This window comes from Phyllobates terribilis, unplaced genomic scaffold (genome assembly GCF_046119375.1).
Source record: "Phyllobates terribilis strain yellow unplaced genomic scaffold, ASM4611937v1 Scaffold_1__5_contigs__length_1240528914, whole genome shotgun sequence".
In the NCBI taxonomy this organism is placed as follows: domain Eukaryota; kingdom Metazoa; phylum Chordata; class Amphibia; order Anura; family Dendrobatidae; genus Phyllobates; species Phyllobates terribilis.
Window position 1 is genome coordinate 1,214,079,559 of NW_027362761.1, and position 17,599 is coordinate 1,214,097,157.

A 17,599-nucleotide genomic window follows, 5' to 3' on the forward strand; every position below is an offset into this window, starting at 1 on the left:
AATAAATAACATTTCCCACATGTCTACTTTACATCAGCACAATTTTGGAACCAACATTTTTTTTTTGTTAGGGAGCTATAAGGGTTAAAAGTTGACCGGCGATTTCTCATTTTCCAACAAAATTTACAAAACCATTTTTTTTTAGAGACCACATCACATTTGAAGTCACTTGGAGAGGTCTTTATGACAGAAAATACCCAAAAGTGACACCATTCTAAAAACTGCACCCCTCAAGGAGCTCAAAAACACATTCAAGAAGTTTATTAACCCTTCAGGTGCTTCACAGGAATTTTTGGAATGTGGAAGAAAAAAATTAACATTTAACTTTTTTCACAAAAATGTTAGTTACTTTACACTCAATTTTTTTTTATTGTCGCAGGGTAACAGGAAAAAATGGACCCCAAAATTTGTTGTGCAATTTCCCCTGAGCACGCAGATACCCCATATGTGGGGAAAAAACGCTGTTTGGGCGCACGGCAGGGTTCGGAAGGGAAGGAGCGCCATTAGACTTTTTGAATGTAAAATTTGCTTCAATAATTAGCGGACGCCATGTGGCGTTTGGAGAGCCCCTGTGTGCCTAAACAGTGGAAACCCCCCACAAGTGACACCATTTTAGAAACTAGACCCCTCAGGGAACTTATCTAGATGTGTGGCGAGCACCCTGAACCCCCAAGTGCTTTACAGAAGTTTATAACATGGAGCTGTGAAAATAAAAAAATCAAACTTTTTCCACAAAAATGATGTTTTAGCCCCAATTTTTTTATTTTCACAAGGGTGGGAGGAGAAAATGGACCACAAAAACTTTTGTGCAATTTCTCCTGAGTATGCCAATACCCCATATGTGGGGAAAATACAGTGTTTGGGCGCACGGCAGAGTTCAGAAGGGAAGGAGCACTGTGTGACTTTTTGAACGCAAAATTGGCTGGAATCGAGACCGGACGCCATGTTGCGTTTGGAGAGCCCCTGATGCGCCTAAACAGTGGAAACCCCTCACAAGTGACCCCATTTTGGAAACTAGACCCCTCAGGGATTTTATCAAGGGGTATAGTGAACATTTTGAACCCAGAGGTACGACACAGAATTTCATAACATTAGGTCATCATATTGAATAAGTTGTCATTAGTCTTGAGCGCATGTGCTCGCTACTTGAGTTTGCATCGGGTACTCAGGTATGCACCATGTATCGCGCGTGCTCAAGTGACATGCTCGAGTCCCCGTCCGCATGTTTCACAGTTATTAGACACCCAAAAAAAAACATGCGGGGATCGCTCGTACATGGCAGGCAATCCCCGCAAGTTTTTTTTGGCCATGACTCATATGGGGTGGAGACTCGAGCATGTCACTCGAGCACCCGCGATACTCAGTGTATACCCGAGCACCCGATGCAAACTCAAGTAGCGAGCACTAGCGCTCAACACTAATCGCCATATCGTCATCTCTTTTTTTTTTTTTTTTACTTTTGAAAAAAATACCAACCCTAACCGTAGCCCAACCCTAACCGTAGAGTTTATTCTTTACGCTGTTCCTCATGCGGTATAAGTGATTAGACGACTTTATTCTTTGGGTCGGTGCGATTACAGCGATACCAGATTTATATGGGGTTTTTATGATTGACAGCTGTCACACACTAAAAGAAGCATTTTTTTGTAAAATCTAGTTTTTGCATCACCATATTTTGAGAGCTATAATTTTTCCATATTTTGGCCGACAGAGTCATGTCATGGCTTGTTTTTTGTGGGATGAGTTGACGTTTTCATTGGTACCATTTTCAGGCACGTGACATTTTTTGATCGCTTTCTATTCCGATTTTTGGGAGGCAGAATAAACAAAAAACAACAATTCCAGAATTTTTTTTGTTTTTTTTTTATGCCGTTCCGCGTGTGGTAAAATTGATAAGGCAGTTTTATTCTTCGGGTCAGTACGTTTACAGCGGTACCACATTTATATCATTTTTCTATGTTTTGGCGCTTTTACACAATAAAAGCTATTTTATAGAAAAAAATATTTATTTGCATCGCTTTATTCTGAGAGCTATAACTTTTTTATTTTTCGGATGATGGAGCTATATGGCGGCTTGTTTTTTTGCGGGACGAGATGACGTTTTCAGCGGTACCATTTTTATTTATATTCGTCTTTTTGATCGCGTGTTATTTCATTTTTTGTTTGGCGGTATGATGATAAAGCATTGTTTTTTTTGCTTCGTTTTTTATTTTATTTTTTTACCGGGTTCACTAAAGGGGTTAACTAGTGGGGCAGTTTTATAGGTCAAGTCGTTCCGGGCGCGGCGATACCAAATATGTGTACTTTTATTGTTTTTTTTGTTTGTTTTTTTTTCATAATAATATTTATTGATGGGTTGATTATATTTTTATTTTTGGTGGATTATTTTATTTTTATTTTTTTTTTTAAATATTTTTACTTTTTTTTTTTTTTTCCCCCATTAACACTTTTTGGACTTTTATTTTGTGTCCCACTCTGGGACTTTCACTTTTTTTATTCTGATCGCCTGTATAGCACAGGAATGCAGCACCATCCCTGTGCCATGCAGGCAGTCAGTGCTGCACAGTGAGAAGATAGTTTGGTCATGCACTGCGCACGACCAAACAATCTTCCTGCTGTGTGGTGACCCGGATGTTGTCATGACGACATCGGGTCGTCATGGCAACATCCGGGAAGCCGCGGCAGACAGCGCTGGAGGCCGGAAGAGGAGGTGAGTATCCCGATCACCTCCCCTTGCCACCGCAATGCTGCGATCGACTTCAATCGCAGCATTGAGGGGGTTAATGTGCCGGGAGCGGTGCGGGACCGCTCCCTGCACATAGTACCGGGTGTCAGCTGTGACAATCAGCTGACACCCGGCGGCGATCGCACCGCTTGTGTGCGGGCGCGATTGCCATATGACCTAATAGTGCATCATTGGTCCAATCGGCCCAGGTCACCAAGACGTACTATTAGGACATACGTCAGAAAGGGGTTAAATAGTTGATTGGCGAGGGTAAAACTTATAAAGAAGTGCAGACAATGATCAGCTGTTCAGTAAAATGATCTCCGATGCTTTAAAATGGAAAGCAAAACCAGAAAGACGTGGAAGAAAACAGAAGACTACCATTCGAATGGATCGTAGAATTGCCAGAATGGCAAAGGCTCAGCCTATGATCAGCTCTGGGATGATCAAAGACTATCTCAAGTTACCTGTGAGGACTGTGACAGAAGACGCCTGTGTGAAGCTAATCTCTTAGCAAGAAGTCCCCACAAAGTTAAAAAAAAAAACGTATTGAAGCGGATACAATCTGCCAAAGAACACATCAACTGGCCTAAAGAGAAATGGAGAAACATTTTGTTCTTTTTGGGTCCAAGGGCTGCAGGTAGTTTGTCAGATGACCCCCAAACTCTGCATTCATGCCACAGTACACCCTGCAGACAGTGAAGCATGGTGGTGAAGCATCATGATATGGGCATGTTTTTCTTACTATGGTGCCGGACCTATTTACCGCATACCAGGGATCATGGACCAGTTTGCATATATTAAAATACTTGACGAGGTCATGTTGCCTTACGCTGAAGAAGATATGCCCTTGAAATGGGTGTTTCACCAAGACAACGACCCTAAACACACCAGTAAACAAGCAAAATCTTGGTTCCAGTCCATCAAAATTGCGGTTATGGAGTGGCCAGCACAATCCCCGAAACTTAATTCAATAGAACACTTGTAGGGTGACATCAAAAATGCTGTTTCTGAGGCAAAGCCAACAAATGCCAAAACATTGTGAGATGTAGTGAAAGCATCCTGGAATAACAGTTGACAGGGGCCAGAAGTTGGTTGACTCTATGCAACGTAGATGTGAAGCAGCTCTAAAAAACTGTGGGTAACAACTACATATTAGGTTAGTGATTCACAGGAATGCGAAATCGTCAAAAAATAAAAATGCAAAAAGCCAGTGCACCTCTCGAAAAATGGTGACATGGCATTGTGTGTGTGTGTGTGTGTGTGTGTATATATATATGTGTATATACAATGTCAGCTATACAATACTGTATATAAGCTGGTTTAAAAACTTTTCAGCCAGTAAGAAAACAAACAAAACACCCCTATATAACCTCAGCATTGTCGTAGTCATGTTACCGGATCACTTTTACTGCATAATAATAATGTTCTTAGGTCAAAACGTAAAAAAAAAAAAAAAAAGGAATTTGGTAGGGTATATACAGTGCCTACAAGTAGTATTCAACCCCCTGCAGATTTAGCTGGTTGACACATGCTGAATTAACTTGGCATTGTGACATTTGTACTGTAGATCAGCCTGGATGTGGGAAATGCACTGCAGCAAATTTTTTTTTTTTTTTTTTAAATGTAAAAAGTTAATTCAGAGTGTCATTTATTATTCAACCCCTCAAACCACAAGAATTCTGTTTGGTCCCCCTAAAGTATTAAGAAGTAGTTCAGGCACCAAGAATAATGAGCTTCACATGTGTGGATTAAAGATCTCTTTTGCCAGCCTTTTCTGACTATTTAAGACCCTCCCCAAACTTGTGAACAGCACTCAGACATGGTCAACATGGGAAAGACAAAGGAGCATTCCAAGGCCATCAGAGACAAGATCGTGGAGGGTCACAAGGCTGGCAAGGGGTACAAAACCCTTTCCAAGGAGTTGGGCCTACCTGTCTCCACTGTTGGGAGCATCATCCGTAAGTGGAAGGCTTATGGAACTACTGTTAGCCTTCCACGGCCAGGACAGCCTTTGAAAGTGTCCTCCCGGGCCGAGGCCAGGCTTGTCCGAAGAGACAAGGCTAACCCAAGGACAACAAGGAAGGAGCTCCCGGAAGATCTCATGGCAGTGGGGACATTGGTTTCAGTCAATACCATAAGTAACGTACTCCACCGCAATGGTCTCCGTTCCAGACGAGCCCGTAAGGTACCTTTACTTTCAAAGCGTCATGTCAAGGCTCGTCTACAGTTTGCTCATGATCACTTGGAGGACTCTGAGACAGACTGGTTCAAGGTTCTATGGTCTGATGAGACCAAGATCGAGATCTTTGGTGCCAACCACACAATTGACGTTTGGAGACTGGATGGCACTGCATACGACCCCAAGAATACCATCCCTACAGTCAAGCATGGTGGTGGCAGCATCATGCTGTGTGGCTGTTTCTCTGCCAAGGGGCCTGGCCATCTGGTCCGCATACATGGGAAGATGGATAGCGCGGCCTACCTGGAGATTTTGGCCAAGAACCTCTGCTCCTCCATCAAGGATCTTAAGATGGGTCGTAATTTCATCTTCCAACAAGACAACGACCCAAAGCACACAGCCAAGAAAACCAAGGCCTGGTTCAAGAGGGAAAAAGTCAAGGTGTTGGAGTGGCCTAGTCAGTCTCCTGACCTTAACCCAATTGAAAACTTGTGGAAGGAGCTCAAGAATAAAGTCCACATGAGACACCCAAAGAACCTAGATAACTTGGAGAAGATCTGCATGGAGGAGTGGGCCAAGATAACTCCACAGACCTGTGCCGGCCTGATCAGGTCTTATAAAAGACGATTATTAGCTGTAATTGCAAACAAGGGTTATTCCACAAAATATTAAACATAGGGGTTGTATAATAATTGACCCACACTTTTATGTTTAAAATTTAATAAAATTCAACTGAGCAACATAACTTTTTGGTTTGTAAGATTTATGCTTCTGTTCATAAAACCTACTCTCGTTTGCAGTTTGAAGGCTCTAACTTATTTGCATCTTATCAAACCAGCTAAATCTGCAGGGGGTTGAATACTACTTGTAGGCACTGTATATATATTTTTTAAATGTTTTGCTTGGATTTTTCATTTCCCCTTGTTCAGTATTGAAACCTACAACCCATCCCTCCAAAAATCAAGCCCTCCTACCACCATGGGACGGGAAAAATAACAGGAGGATAAAACGAAACAAAAAAAAAAATTGCCCAGCCCTTTAAAGGGTTAAAGGGAAGCCGTCAGTAGAAGATGACCTATAGTCAGGTTTTATATTTTTTGTTACCTGTAAAACAAAAAAATTCTTTTTCATTTGAGAAAAATTTTATTTATTTTTATTTTACGACCTTTATTTTAAAAGAACAAAAAGAGTAGTATTCATACTGCTTCAGACTGTTACTTTCTGTCAGGGTTTTCAGCAGGCTCATTATCATCAGAGGCAGGATTACATTGTGAGAGGGACAAAATAAATTATATTTTTTTCATTTGGCAATCTGATTTAATCAGTAGGTAATTTTCTGCTGCTGGCGTCCCTATGATGATGACCTGTACTTGCGTTTCTCCTGAGTTAACGGTGTCCGATCGCTTTCCCTGTAACTTGCATTGCGCTGCTCCATTGTTACTCCTCCTAAACGTGTACGAACACATTGACAACTGGGCGTTACCGTTCCCCTGAAGGAATGCGTCTCTCCAGAGGCAGCGCTGATTGGACACCATCAATATAATGATTTACTAAGGGCTCATTCACGCAACTGTAAGAACTGGACGATCCGGCAACCACAGACTACCGATTTGACCACTGGACCGGGATCCTGGGAGTCTTGTTGCTCACCACTAGTCACCTTGGTGCCATGGACAATCATTACATGTTATCTAGCACAGGAAACCCTAAAAGCATCCAAACTTGTTGGATTTCGAGACTCCATTATAGGTTGCATGTGGTTTTTAACCTGAACGATAAACATAGAAAAGAAAAAAAACAACGTGCCAGAGGGGTTTTGATTTTTTTTTTTTTTTGTTCGCTATTGGTTTTGCCTCCTGCAAAAATAAGAAGCGATCCAACAGACAGCGGGTGAAATAAAAACTTGGTGACATGTTCAATACTTAAGCAAATATATTTCTGTAAATAAACTGCAAGCTGAATTTCCTGAAGTTCTCTGGTCCCGGCAAATATGAGCAATTTGCAATTTGATAGGATGATGAAAAGAAAAAAAATGTCCGTGCCATTTCACACACTGCTGGAGACTACATCAGCCAGAGAGTGGGCTCATGACGTCAGGTGCAGCCGTGTGAGTTTTTGCATAAAGCTCTGCAGGTATCTCGTCATATCCCAATCAGGAAGTCAATCACAGACCCTATAAAAGATAGAGGCAGCAGCCATTTAAGGATTTTACAACGTAGAGACAAGAGTTCAGAGCACACATCATGGGAATAGAGAAAGGGCTTATCTGATTGTGCTGTACTACTGCCGCACTGAAACAACTTGAAAATGGGAGCAATAGTTTCAGTCTGAGATTAATAATGCAAAAAGATTATGATATAGCAAAGTGCAGGACCTGCAGAGTCAGTGTGACTAGGGAGGTTCTAGACCTGCAGAGTCAATGTGTGCCAATAAGGAGGTGCTGGACCTGCAGTCAGTGTGATTGTGAATAGAGAGGTGCTGGACCTGCAGAGTCTGTGACTGAATAGGGAGGCGCAGGTCTTGCATCGTCAGTGTGACTGTGAACAGGGAGGTGCTTGAGCTGCAGAGTCAGTTTGATTGTGAATAGGGAGGTGATGGACCTGCCGAGTCAGTGTGACTGAATAGGGAGGCGATGGACCTACAGAGTCAATGTGACTGTGTATAGGGAGATGCTTCACCTGCAGCGTCAGTGTGACTGTGAATAGGGAGGCAGAGGTCTTGCAGTGTCAGTGTGACTGTGAATAGGGAGGCACAGGTCCCGCAACATCAGTGTGACTGTGAATAGGGAGGCGCAGGTCGTGCAGCGTCAGTGTGACTGTGAATAGGGAGGCACTGGTCCTGCAGGGTCAATGTGACTGTGAATAAGGAGGCGCAGGTCCTGCAGAGTCAGCGTGATTGTGAGTATCGCACCGAACTCAGAGCGCTACAATAGATGAGGTTAACATGACGAATTTATAGCCTCATGTGAAATAACGCAGGAGAAATTGAACAACAAATTTTGGGGTCCATTTCTCCTGTTACGCTTGTGAAAATAAAAAATTTGGAGCTAAAGTAACATTTTTGTGATAAAATAAAATGTTCATTTATTTCCTTCCTCATTGCTTTAGTTCCTGTGAAGCACGTGAAGGGTTAATAAACTGATTGAATGAGGCAGTACCTCATATGTGGGGTAAAACTACTGTTTGGGCACACAGCAGGGTTCGGAAGGGAAGGAGCACTGTGTGACTTTTTGAACGCAAAAATGTCTGGAATCGAAAGCAGACGCCATGTCGTGTTTGCAGAGCCCCTGATGTGCCTAAATAGTGGAAACCCCCAACAAGTGACACTATTTTGGAAACTAGACCCCTCAAGGAATGTGTCTAGATGTGTGGTGAGCACCTTGAACCCCCCAGGTGCTTCACAGACGTTTAAAACGTTGAGCCGTGACTATAAAAAAAAAAAAAATCACATTTTTTCCACAAATGTGCACTATTAGCCCCAGTTTTTTTATTTTCACAAGTGTAATACGAGAAAATGGACCCCAAAATTTGTTGTGCAATTTCTCCTGAGTACGCTGATACCCCATATGTAGGGGAAAACTATTGTTTGGGCGCACGGCAGGGCTCGAAAAAGGAGTGACGTTTTGGAACGCAGACTTTGATGGAATGGCCTGCGGGTATCATGTCACATTTGCAGAGCCCCTGATGGGCCTAAACAGTGGAAAACCCCGACAAGTGACCCCCCATTTTGGAAACTAGACCCCTTTTGTATTTTATGTAAGGGTATAGTGAGCATTTTGAACCCACAGGTACTACACAGAATTTGATAACATTAAGTCATCATATAGAAAAATGTTTCATTTTTTTCAGAAAAATGTTTTCGCACCAAATTTGTAATTTTCACAATGGATTATAGGCGATAACGGACCCCATAATTTATTACGCAATTCCTCCCAAATGTGGCGGTACCCCATATGTGGTAGTACACTACTATTTGAGCACACGGCAGGGATCGGATGGGAAGGAGCGCAACTTTTACAACGCAGATCCCCTTTGAATAGATTGTGGGCTGCATTAGCCGAGCCCCTGAGGTGCCAGATCAGCAGAAAGCCCCCCCAGGTGACCCCATATTGGAAACTCCACTGCCTAGGGAAGTCATCTAGGGGTGTAGTAAATATTTTGAACCCATAGGTGTCTTGCAGAATTTTATAACATTGAGACATGGAAATATGGCATTTTAGTGGTAAAAATTTAATTAATGCATTTGCTGCAAATTCTTTTTAGGTACACAAGGGTTAATAGGTGAAACTGGACCCCATAATTTATTGCACAATTTCTCTCGAACGCGGTGCTGCCCCTTATGTCGTCAGAAATTACTGTGAGGCCACATATCAGGGGTGAGAAGGAAGGAGCGCCATTTGGCTTTTGGAGCACAGATTTTGCTAGAATAGTTTACGGGCGACATTTGCAGAGCCCCGAAGGTGTAAGAACAGCAGAAAAACCCCAAAATTCACCCCATTGTAGAAATAACATCTCAATGAATTCATCTACTGCTGCAGTGACTATTATCCACACCAGGCTTTATTCAGGAGAATTGCAAATATGCCAGTTTAGTGCCCATACATTGTGCCCCCCATATATTGTACCCAGCTTGTGGAGACACCCCATAAATTGTTAAGTGCTCTCTCCACCCTACAATAATGCCAAACATGTGGCCGCTTACTGCGGTTTAGGCACCATGGGCCACTTGGATTTGGGAGTGCAGAATTCACTGGATTTTATTTGAGGGGGCAGGAGCCATGTCGCTTTTCCAGAGTCTTTGTTCTACCACTAACGTGGGACCCCCTATAGTCCCAGAGACAGATGACGAACCTGAGAGGGGGCTGGTTTTGTGTGGGAAAAATTAGAGGTTTTATTGTTAACATTTTGGGGTACATAATTTTTGATTGCTTCCAGAATAAGACTGTATCACCAGTCTACGCTGAGCACTTACAACGGGGTTTCCATGTAAATCCCACAAAAATGCGATTCAGATGAAACCCCCAACGGAACAACCCACCACAAAGAGGCAAATGGAGACACTTTGGAGCCCGTTTGATGTCTGCTCCGGCGGTCTCCATCTTTTTAGGCGCACACAGATCTGTGGTCGTCCACACTTGTGCGCTAAAAAAAAAAAGCCTAAAATGATGTTACGCCGCTGGGACAGAGACCAGTCCAATGGGACTCCATTGCCTCATAAGTGAGTGGCTCCATCTGGGTTTTTTGTCTGAATTGCTGTTTTGGAAAATTTACACGGAAACCCCGGTGTAAGCGCTCAGCGGAGAGCGCAGGATAAACATGAGCCGAGCCTAATTCCCATTTTTGGGAGGCAGAATGAAGAAATAGACAGCAGTACCAGAATAATTCTTATTTTTAATTTTGCACAGTTCACCATGCGGTATAAGTGATAAGGCGGATTTATTCTTCGGGTCGGTGCGATTACAGTGATACCAAATTTATGGGTTTTTTTAGGTTTTGCTGCCATCACACAGTAAAAATGTTTGTTTATTTTTTTTTTTTTCATCTCCATATTCTGAGAGCTGTAACCTTTATTTTTTGGTGAACAGCGCTGTATGTGGCTTATTTTATGTGGGACGAGTTACAGATTTTTTTGGTACCATTTTGGGGAACATGGTAATTTTTGATCGCTTTTTGTGCAGATTTTTTCAGACACAGAATGAACAAAAACCAGCAATTCAGTTATTTCTTGCGCCGTTCACAGCGCAGTAAAAGTGATCAGACCGATTTATCCGTCGGGTCGCTACGATTACAGCGATAACCCATTTATATTGTTTTTTTTTTTAATGATTTTTACAGACTATATATATATATATTTTTTTTTTAACAAAAATGAATTTGTTTTCGCACCATTATATTCTGAAAGCTGTAACTTTTTTATTTTTTTGCCAAATCAGTCATATTAGGGCTGTTTTTTTTTTTTTTTGTACATATGGCTTTTTGATAATTCACTTTTTTGTGAATTAGTATGATAAAAAAAAAGCGACATTTTGGGTGTTTTTATTTATTTTTTAATAAATAACGTAACATTTTTATAGAGCGGGTCGTTCCGGACACGGAAATACCAATTTTGTGTACGTTTTTTCGTTAATTTTTTTGTTTTATCACAAACACTGCATTTTGAGTGGCGAAATCAATTTTAGTGATCTTTTTTGTGTAATATATATATATATATTATTTCACATTTTATTTTACTTTTTCACCAAGTTCCACTGTAGGACATATATAATTTTCAGTTTTATTGCTGATCTCCATTTTAATGTATATCGGCGGTCGTTAAGGGGTTAATACCCTCATCTCCCTTGGATAAAACCCTATTGCGCTGTCTTTTTCCAGAAATATCCTTGCTTCGTGCTGTGATACATTCTCACAAACATTGTGTTATCAGATTCTTGATCTTTACATTAAACAGGTCGCCCACTCACACCCGATTGTCGTCCCATTGATTGTAAACACCCAAATCTAATGTCACCTTCAAATGATCTGCTAATCCTAAAAAGGTTCACATACTTTTATACCGGATCTTTGCCAGGAAAGGCGGACATCAAAATAACAGGTATAGGTCAGGAGAGGACGGATTACGGACCTCCCTCCTCCTCCCTCTTCCTCCTCCTCCCTCTTCCTCCTCCTCCTCCTCCCTCTTCCTCCTCCTCCCTCTTCCTCCCTCTTCCTCCTCCTCCCTCTTCCTCCTCCCTCTTCCTCCTCCTCCTCCCTCTTCCTCCTCCTCCCTCCTCCTCCTCCCTCTTCCTCCTCCTCCTCCCTCTTCCTCCTCCTCCTCCTCCTCCCTCTTCCTCCTCCTCCTCCTCCCTCTTCCTCCTCCTCCCTCTTCCTCCCTCTTCTTCCTCCTCCTCCCTCTTCCTCCTCCCTCTTCCTCCTCCTCCTCCCTCTTCCTCCTCCTCCTCCCTCTTCCTCCTCCTCCCTCTTCCTCCTCCTCCCTCTTCCTCCCTCTTCTTCCTCCTCCTCTTCCTCCTCCTCCTCCTCCCTCTTCCTCCCTCTTCCTCCTCCTCCCTCTTCCTCCTCCTCCTCCTCCCTCTTCCTCCTCCTCCCTCTTCCTCCTCCTCCCTCTTCCTCCTCCTCCCTCTTCTTCCTCCTCCTCCCTCTTCCTCCTCCTCCTCCCTCTTCTTCCTCCTCCTCCCTCTTCCTCCTCCCTCTTCCTCCCTCTTCCTCCCTCTTCCTCCTCCCTCTTCCTCCTCTTCCTCCTCCCTCTTCCTCCTCCCTCTTCCTCCTCCTCCCTCTTCCTCCTCCTCCTCCCTCTTCCTCCTCCTCCTCCTCCCTCCTCCTCCTCCCTCCTCCTCCTCCCTCTTCCTCCTCCTCCTCCCTCTTCCTCCTCCTCCTCCCTCTTCCTCCTCCTCCTCCCTCTTCCTCCTCCCTCTTCCTCCTCCTCCTCCTCCCTCTCCTCCTCCTCCCTCTTCCTCCTCCTCCTCTCTTCCTCCTCCTCCTCCCTCTTCCTCCTCCCTCTTCCTCCTCCTCCCTCTTCCTCCTCCTCCCTCCTCCTCCCTCTTCCTCCTCCTCCCTCTTCCTCCTCCTCCTCCTCCCTCTCCTCCTCCTCTCCCCTCCTCCCTCTTCCTCCTCTTCCTCCTCCTCCCTCTTCCTCCTCTTCCTCCTCCTCCCTCTTCCTCCTCCTCCCTCTTCCCTCCTCCTCCCTCTTCCTCCTCTTCCTCCTCCTCCCTCTTCCTCCTCCTCCCTCTTCCTCCTCCTCCTCCTCTCTTCCTCCTCCTCCCTCTTCCTCCTCCCTCTCTCCCTCTTCCTCCTCCTCCCTCTTCCTCCTCCTCCCCCTCCTTCCTCCTCCCTCCTCCTCCTCCTCCCTCTTCCTCCTCCTCCCTCCTCCTCCTCCTCCCTCTTCCTCCTCCTCCCTCTTCCTCCTCCTCCCTCTCCCTCCTCCCCTCTTCCTCCTCCTCCCTCTTCCTCCTCTTCCTCCTCCTCCCTCTTCCTCCTCCTCCCTCCTCCTCCCTCTTCCTCCTCCTCCCTCTTCCTCCTCCTCCTTCCTCCTCCCTCCTCCCTCTTCCTCCTCCTCCCTCTTCCTCCTCCTCCTCCCTCTTCCTCCTCCTCCTCCCTCTTCCTCCTCCTCTTCCTCCTCCTCCCTCTTCCTCCTCCTCCCTCTTCCTCCTCCTCCCTCTTCCTCCTCCTCCCTCTTCTTCCTCCTCCTCCTCCTCCCTCTTCCTCCTCCTCCCTCTTCTTCCTCCTCCTCCTCCCTCTTCTTCCTCCTCCTCCTCCTCCCTCTTCCCTCTTCCTCCTCCTCCTCCCTCTTCCTCCTCCCTCTTCCTCCTCCGCCCTCTTCCTCCTCCTCCCTCTTCCTCCCTCTTCCTCCTCCTCCCTCTTCCTCCTCCTCCTCCTCCCTCTTCCTCCTCCCTCTTCCTCCTCCTCCTCCTCCCTCTTCCTCCTCTTCCTCCTCCTCCCTCTTCCTCCTCCTCCCTCTTCCTCCTCCTCCCTCTTCCTCCTCCTCCTTCCTCCTCCTCCTACTCCCTCTTCCTCCTCCTCCCCTCTTCCTCCTCCCTCTTCCTCCTCCCCTCCTCCCTCTTCCTCCTCCTCCTCCTCTTCCTCCTCCTCCTCTTCCTCCTCCTCCCTCTTCCTCCCTCTTCCTCTTCCTCCCTCTTCCTCCTCTTCCTCTTCCTCCCTCTTCCTCCTCCTCCTTCCTCCTCCTCCCTCTTCCTCCTCCTCCTCCTCCTCCCCTCCCTCTTCCTCCTCCTCCCTCTTCCTCCTCCTCTTCCTCCTCCTCCCTCTTCCTCCCTCTTCCTCCTCCTCCCTCTTCCTCCTCCTCCTCCCTCTTCCTCCTCCTCCTCCCTCTTCCTCCTCCTCCTCCCTCTTCCTCCTCCTCCCTCTTCCTCCTCCTCCTCCCTCTTCCTCCTCCCTCTTCCTCCTCCTCTTCCTCCTCCCTCTTCCTCCTCCTCCCTCTTCCTCCTCCTCCCTCTTCCTCCTCCTCCCTCTTCTTCCTCCTCCTCCTTCTTCTTCTCCTCCTCCTCCTCCCTCTTCCTCCCTCCTCCTCCCTCTTCCTCCCTCTTCCTCCTCCTCCTCCCTCTTCCTCCTCCCTCTTCCTCCTCCTCCCTCCTCCTCCTCCCTCTTCCTCCTCCTCCCTCCCTCCTCCCTCTTCCTCCTCCTCTTCCTCCTCCTCCTCCCTCTTCCTCCTCCTCCCTCTTCCTCCTCCCTCTTCCTCCTCCTCCCTCTTCCTCCTCCTCCCTCTTCCTCCCTCCTCCCTCCTCCTCTCTTCCTCCTCCTCCTCCCTCTTCCTCCTCCCTCTTCCTCCTCCTCCCTCTTCCTCCTCCTCCCTCCTCCTCCCTCTTCCTCCTCCTCCTCCTCCCTTCCTCCTCCTCCTCCTCCCTCTTCCTCCTCCTCCTCCTCCCTCTCCTCCTCCCTCTTCCTCCTCCTCCCTCTTCCTCCTCCTCCCTCTTCCTCCTCTTCCTCCTCCTCCCTCTTCCTCCTCTTCCTCCTCCTCCCTCTTCCTCCTCCTCCCTCTTCCTCCTCCTCCTCCTCCCTTCCTCCTCCCTCTTCCTCCTCCCTCTTCTCCCTCTTCCTCCTCCTCCCTCTTCCTCCTCCTCCCTCCTCCTCCTCCCTCTTCCTCCTCCTCCTCCTCCCTCTTCCTCCTCCTCCTCCTCCCTCTCCTCCTCCCTCTTCCTCCTCTTCCTCCTCCTCCCTCTTCCTCCTCTTCCTCCTCCTCCCTCTTCCTCCTCTTCCTCCTCCTCCCTCTTCCTCCTCTTCCTCCTCCTCCCTCTTCCTCCTCTTCCTCCTCCTCCCTCTTCCTCCTCTTCCTCCCTCTCCCTCTTCCTCCTCCTCCTTCCTCCTCCTCCTCCCTCTTCCTCCTCCTCCCTCCTCCTCCCTCTTCCTCCTCCTCCTCCCTCTTCCTCCTCCTCCTCCTCCCTCTTCCTCCTCCTCCTCCCTCTTCCTCCTCCTCCCTCTTCCTCCTCCTCCCTCTTCTTCCTCCCTCTTCCTCCTCCTCCCTCTTCTTCCTCCTCCTCCTCCCTCTTCTTCCTCCTCCTCCCTCTTCCTCCTCCTCCCTCTTCCTCCTCCTCCCTCTTCCTCCTCCTCCCTCTTCCTCCTCCTCCCTCTTCCTCCTCCTCCCTCTTCCTCCTCCTCCCTCTTCCTCCTCCTCCCTCTTCCTCCTCCTCCCTCTTCCTCCTCCTCCTCCTCCCTCTTCCTCCTCCTCCCTCTTCCTCCCTCTTCCTCCTCCTCCCTCTTCCTCCTCCTCCTCCTCCCTCTTCCTCCTCCCTCTTCCTCCTCCTCCTCCTCCCTCTTCCTCCTCTTCCTCCTCCTCCCTCTTCCTCCTCTTCCTCCTCCTCCTCTTCCTCCTCCTCCCTCTTCCTCCTCCTCCCTCTTCCTCCTCCTCCCTCTTCCTCCTCCTCCCTCTTCCTCCTCCTCCCTCTTCCTCCTCCTCCCTCTTCCTCCTCCTCCCTCTTCCTCCTCCCTCTTCCTCCTCCTCCCTCTTCCTCCTCCTCCTCCTCCCTCTTCCTCCTCCTCCTCCCTCTTCCTCCTCCTCCTCCCTCTTCCTCCCTCTTCCTCCTCCTCCTCCCTCCTCCCTCTTCCTCCTCCTCCTCCCTCTTCCTCCTCCTCCTCCCTCTTCCTCCTCCTCCTCCCTCTTCCTCCTCCTCCTCCCTCTTCCTCCTCCTCCTCCCTCTTCCTCCTCCCTCTTCCTCTTCCTCCTCCCTCTTCCTCCTCCCTCTTCCTCCTCCCTCTTCCTCTTCCTCCTCCCTCTTCCTCCTCCTCCTCCCTCTTCCTCCTCCTCCTCCCTCTTCCTCCTCCTCCTCCCTCTTCCTCCTCCTCCTCCTCGCGGCTTCTTTCTTTATGGACCAATCACACATCAGATTCACCATTTTTTATTTTCCTTGATAAAAGTGATTCAATCATTAACAATCGATGTAAAAAAAGTGTAGAAAAAAAAAAGCACAATGATTCTTGCCCCTGACATTTTGGTCATTTATTAGAATCCGGGTGAATAAAACAAGAATTTTCAGGTTTATTATTTATGAACTGTAAAAGTTGCTGAAACTCCGGATAAAGTAATAAGATGGGGATGGGGGAGGGGACTGGAGTGAAACTTATCAGATCGCAAGGTTCGATCGATTCATACGTATGTAGAATCGTTCAAGTAATGAGGCTGGAAAACCCTTTCTTTGGTGTTGCCACAGCTGAGGGTTTGCTACAGTTGCATCCGACCTGGACAAGGTTCTGTACAGATTTTCTGCCTCTGGATGTAAACAAGAATTTTATATATTTTTACAGTACGTTCCCTAAAACTGCTAAATAATGACCCGGTAATAACAACCCCCCCCCCCCCCCCCAAAAAAAAAACGGATACCACCACCAGAGAGAGGGGCTGCACAACCCCCAAGCTCCCTGTTACCTTCTACCCCTGCAAGCTACAGCATCAAGCAATGTATAAGCGGATGGAGGTCGCCCGCAGCACTGAAAACCCGCACATTGCACTGACTGCAGTGTAAAGCATGGCGGACACCCTCCCCAACAGTTACTGAAAACTGTGACTGTAGAAGACGTGGACATTATCCTGGTAGTCGATCGGTAAATGGATCCCGATGTTCTTTGCTCCAAGGCTGGCTCCCCCCACCGCGGATGATTGTTTTAGCTTCAGGAGACTGAATCGGGAAAGGCGGCGTCCGTGGGGGCCGCTACGAGCCTTGTCCAGGACCTCGATAAACCCTAAAGGAGGGAGGAAACATCGATAATCCACCTTAGTACCGCCAACAGCATGGTATAACAATCAGGAACTTACATCATATCCTCTTCTCCAGTCACAGCCAAAGCTGCAAACCGGGCACCATATAAACAAATACACACACGCCACCACTGAAAGATTTTATTTATTTTTTTTTTTATTCTGTTATTATAATAAAGAAAAAAAAACAAAAAAAAACAGGAAACAGCATTATTTTTTATGCAGCTCTGGATGTGACTAGAGTCTACAATGCAACGTTGCTCTTCCTAATCTTATGCGTATTTACAAGTGCTGAATTATTGTACGAGGGGTTACGCTCCAGGAGCCACATATACTTTGCTCACGTGCCAAAAAAGTTGCTTTCGATTTACCGTCTGGACACAACACAAAACAAACCGCAAAACCGTAACAATAAATATTACCGTCTCTTAGGAGATCCCAGCTGTTCCACACGGAGCCTTCAGCGAGCAGCGGCAGACCCAGCTCCCCCCGGAATAAGACCTGAAGGTAGAAGGGTGGAAACACCGGGTAAAGCTGCCGTCCCACTTACTCCATCACTGGTCAGGACCACCTTCTTCCGTTTGGGACCCACAGCGCAGTCAACAATGATCTCATTACTATCGCTACGAGGCGATCTGCATACAGAGTCCAACTGACTAATAAGGCTACACATCAAAATAGCCATAAATTGTGCACAAATAATACCGCCATACTCTGCCCTGTACACTCAGAATTCATTTACCCCCAGCGGATCGCTCAAGAACATCTATGGACTCGTGCATAAAAATAATGAAGCCACGTAGATCCCACAGAAGTGCTGCATAGTGGACCCTGGTAAACCTGCCATACTGACTGTGCAACCACAATGTCACCGTCATGTACCCACCTCATCAATGTTAGGCATCACGGCTACGACATGACGAGCGAGGATTTCCCCAGCAGAGCGAAACACTGAGCGACATAAGGCGTCTCCCTTGTTAGCCCCTGAAATTAAG

General features: G+C 47.0%; 1 protein-coding gene across 1 annotated transcript in view; it reads right to left on the bottom strand.

Annotated features, from left to right (window-relative positions):
- Nucleotides 1-15,731: 15,731 nt before the first annotated feature.
- NAGK (N-acetylglucosamine kinase) overlaps nt 15,732-17,599 on the bottom strand; it is a 12,193-nt gene continuing 10,325 nt past the window's right edge. The window contains exons 8-10 of the mRNA XM_073657876.1: nt 17,491-17,599; nt 17,027-17,105; nt 15,732-16,588 (exon numbers count right to left, since the gene is read on the bottom strand). The exon at nt 17,491-17,599 is cut by the window's right edge and continues 5 nt beyond it. Of these exons, the coding sequence (XP_073513977.1) occupies nt 16,398-16,588; nt 17,027-17,105; nt 17,491-17,599 (379 nt within the window). The 3' untranslated portion in view covers nt 15,732-16,397. The remainder of the gene's footprint in view (nt 16,589-17,026; nt 17,106-17,490) is intronic.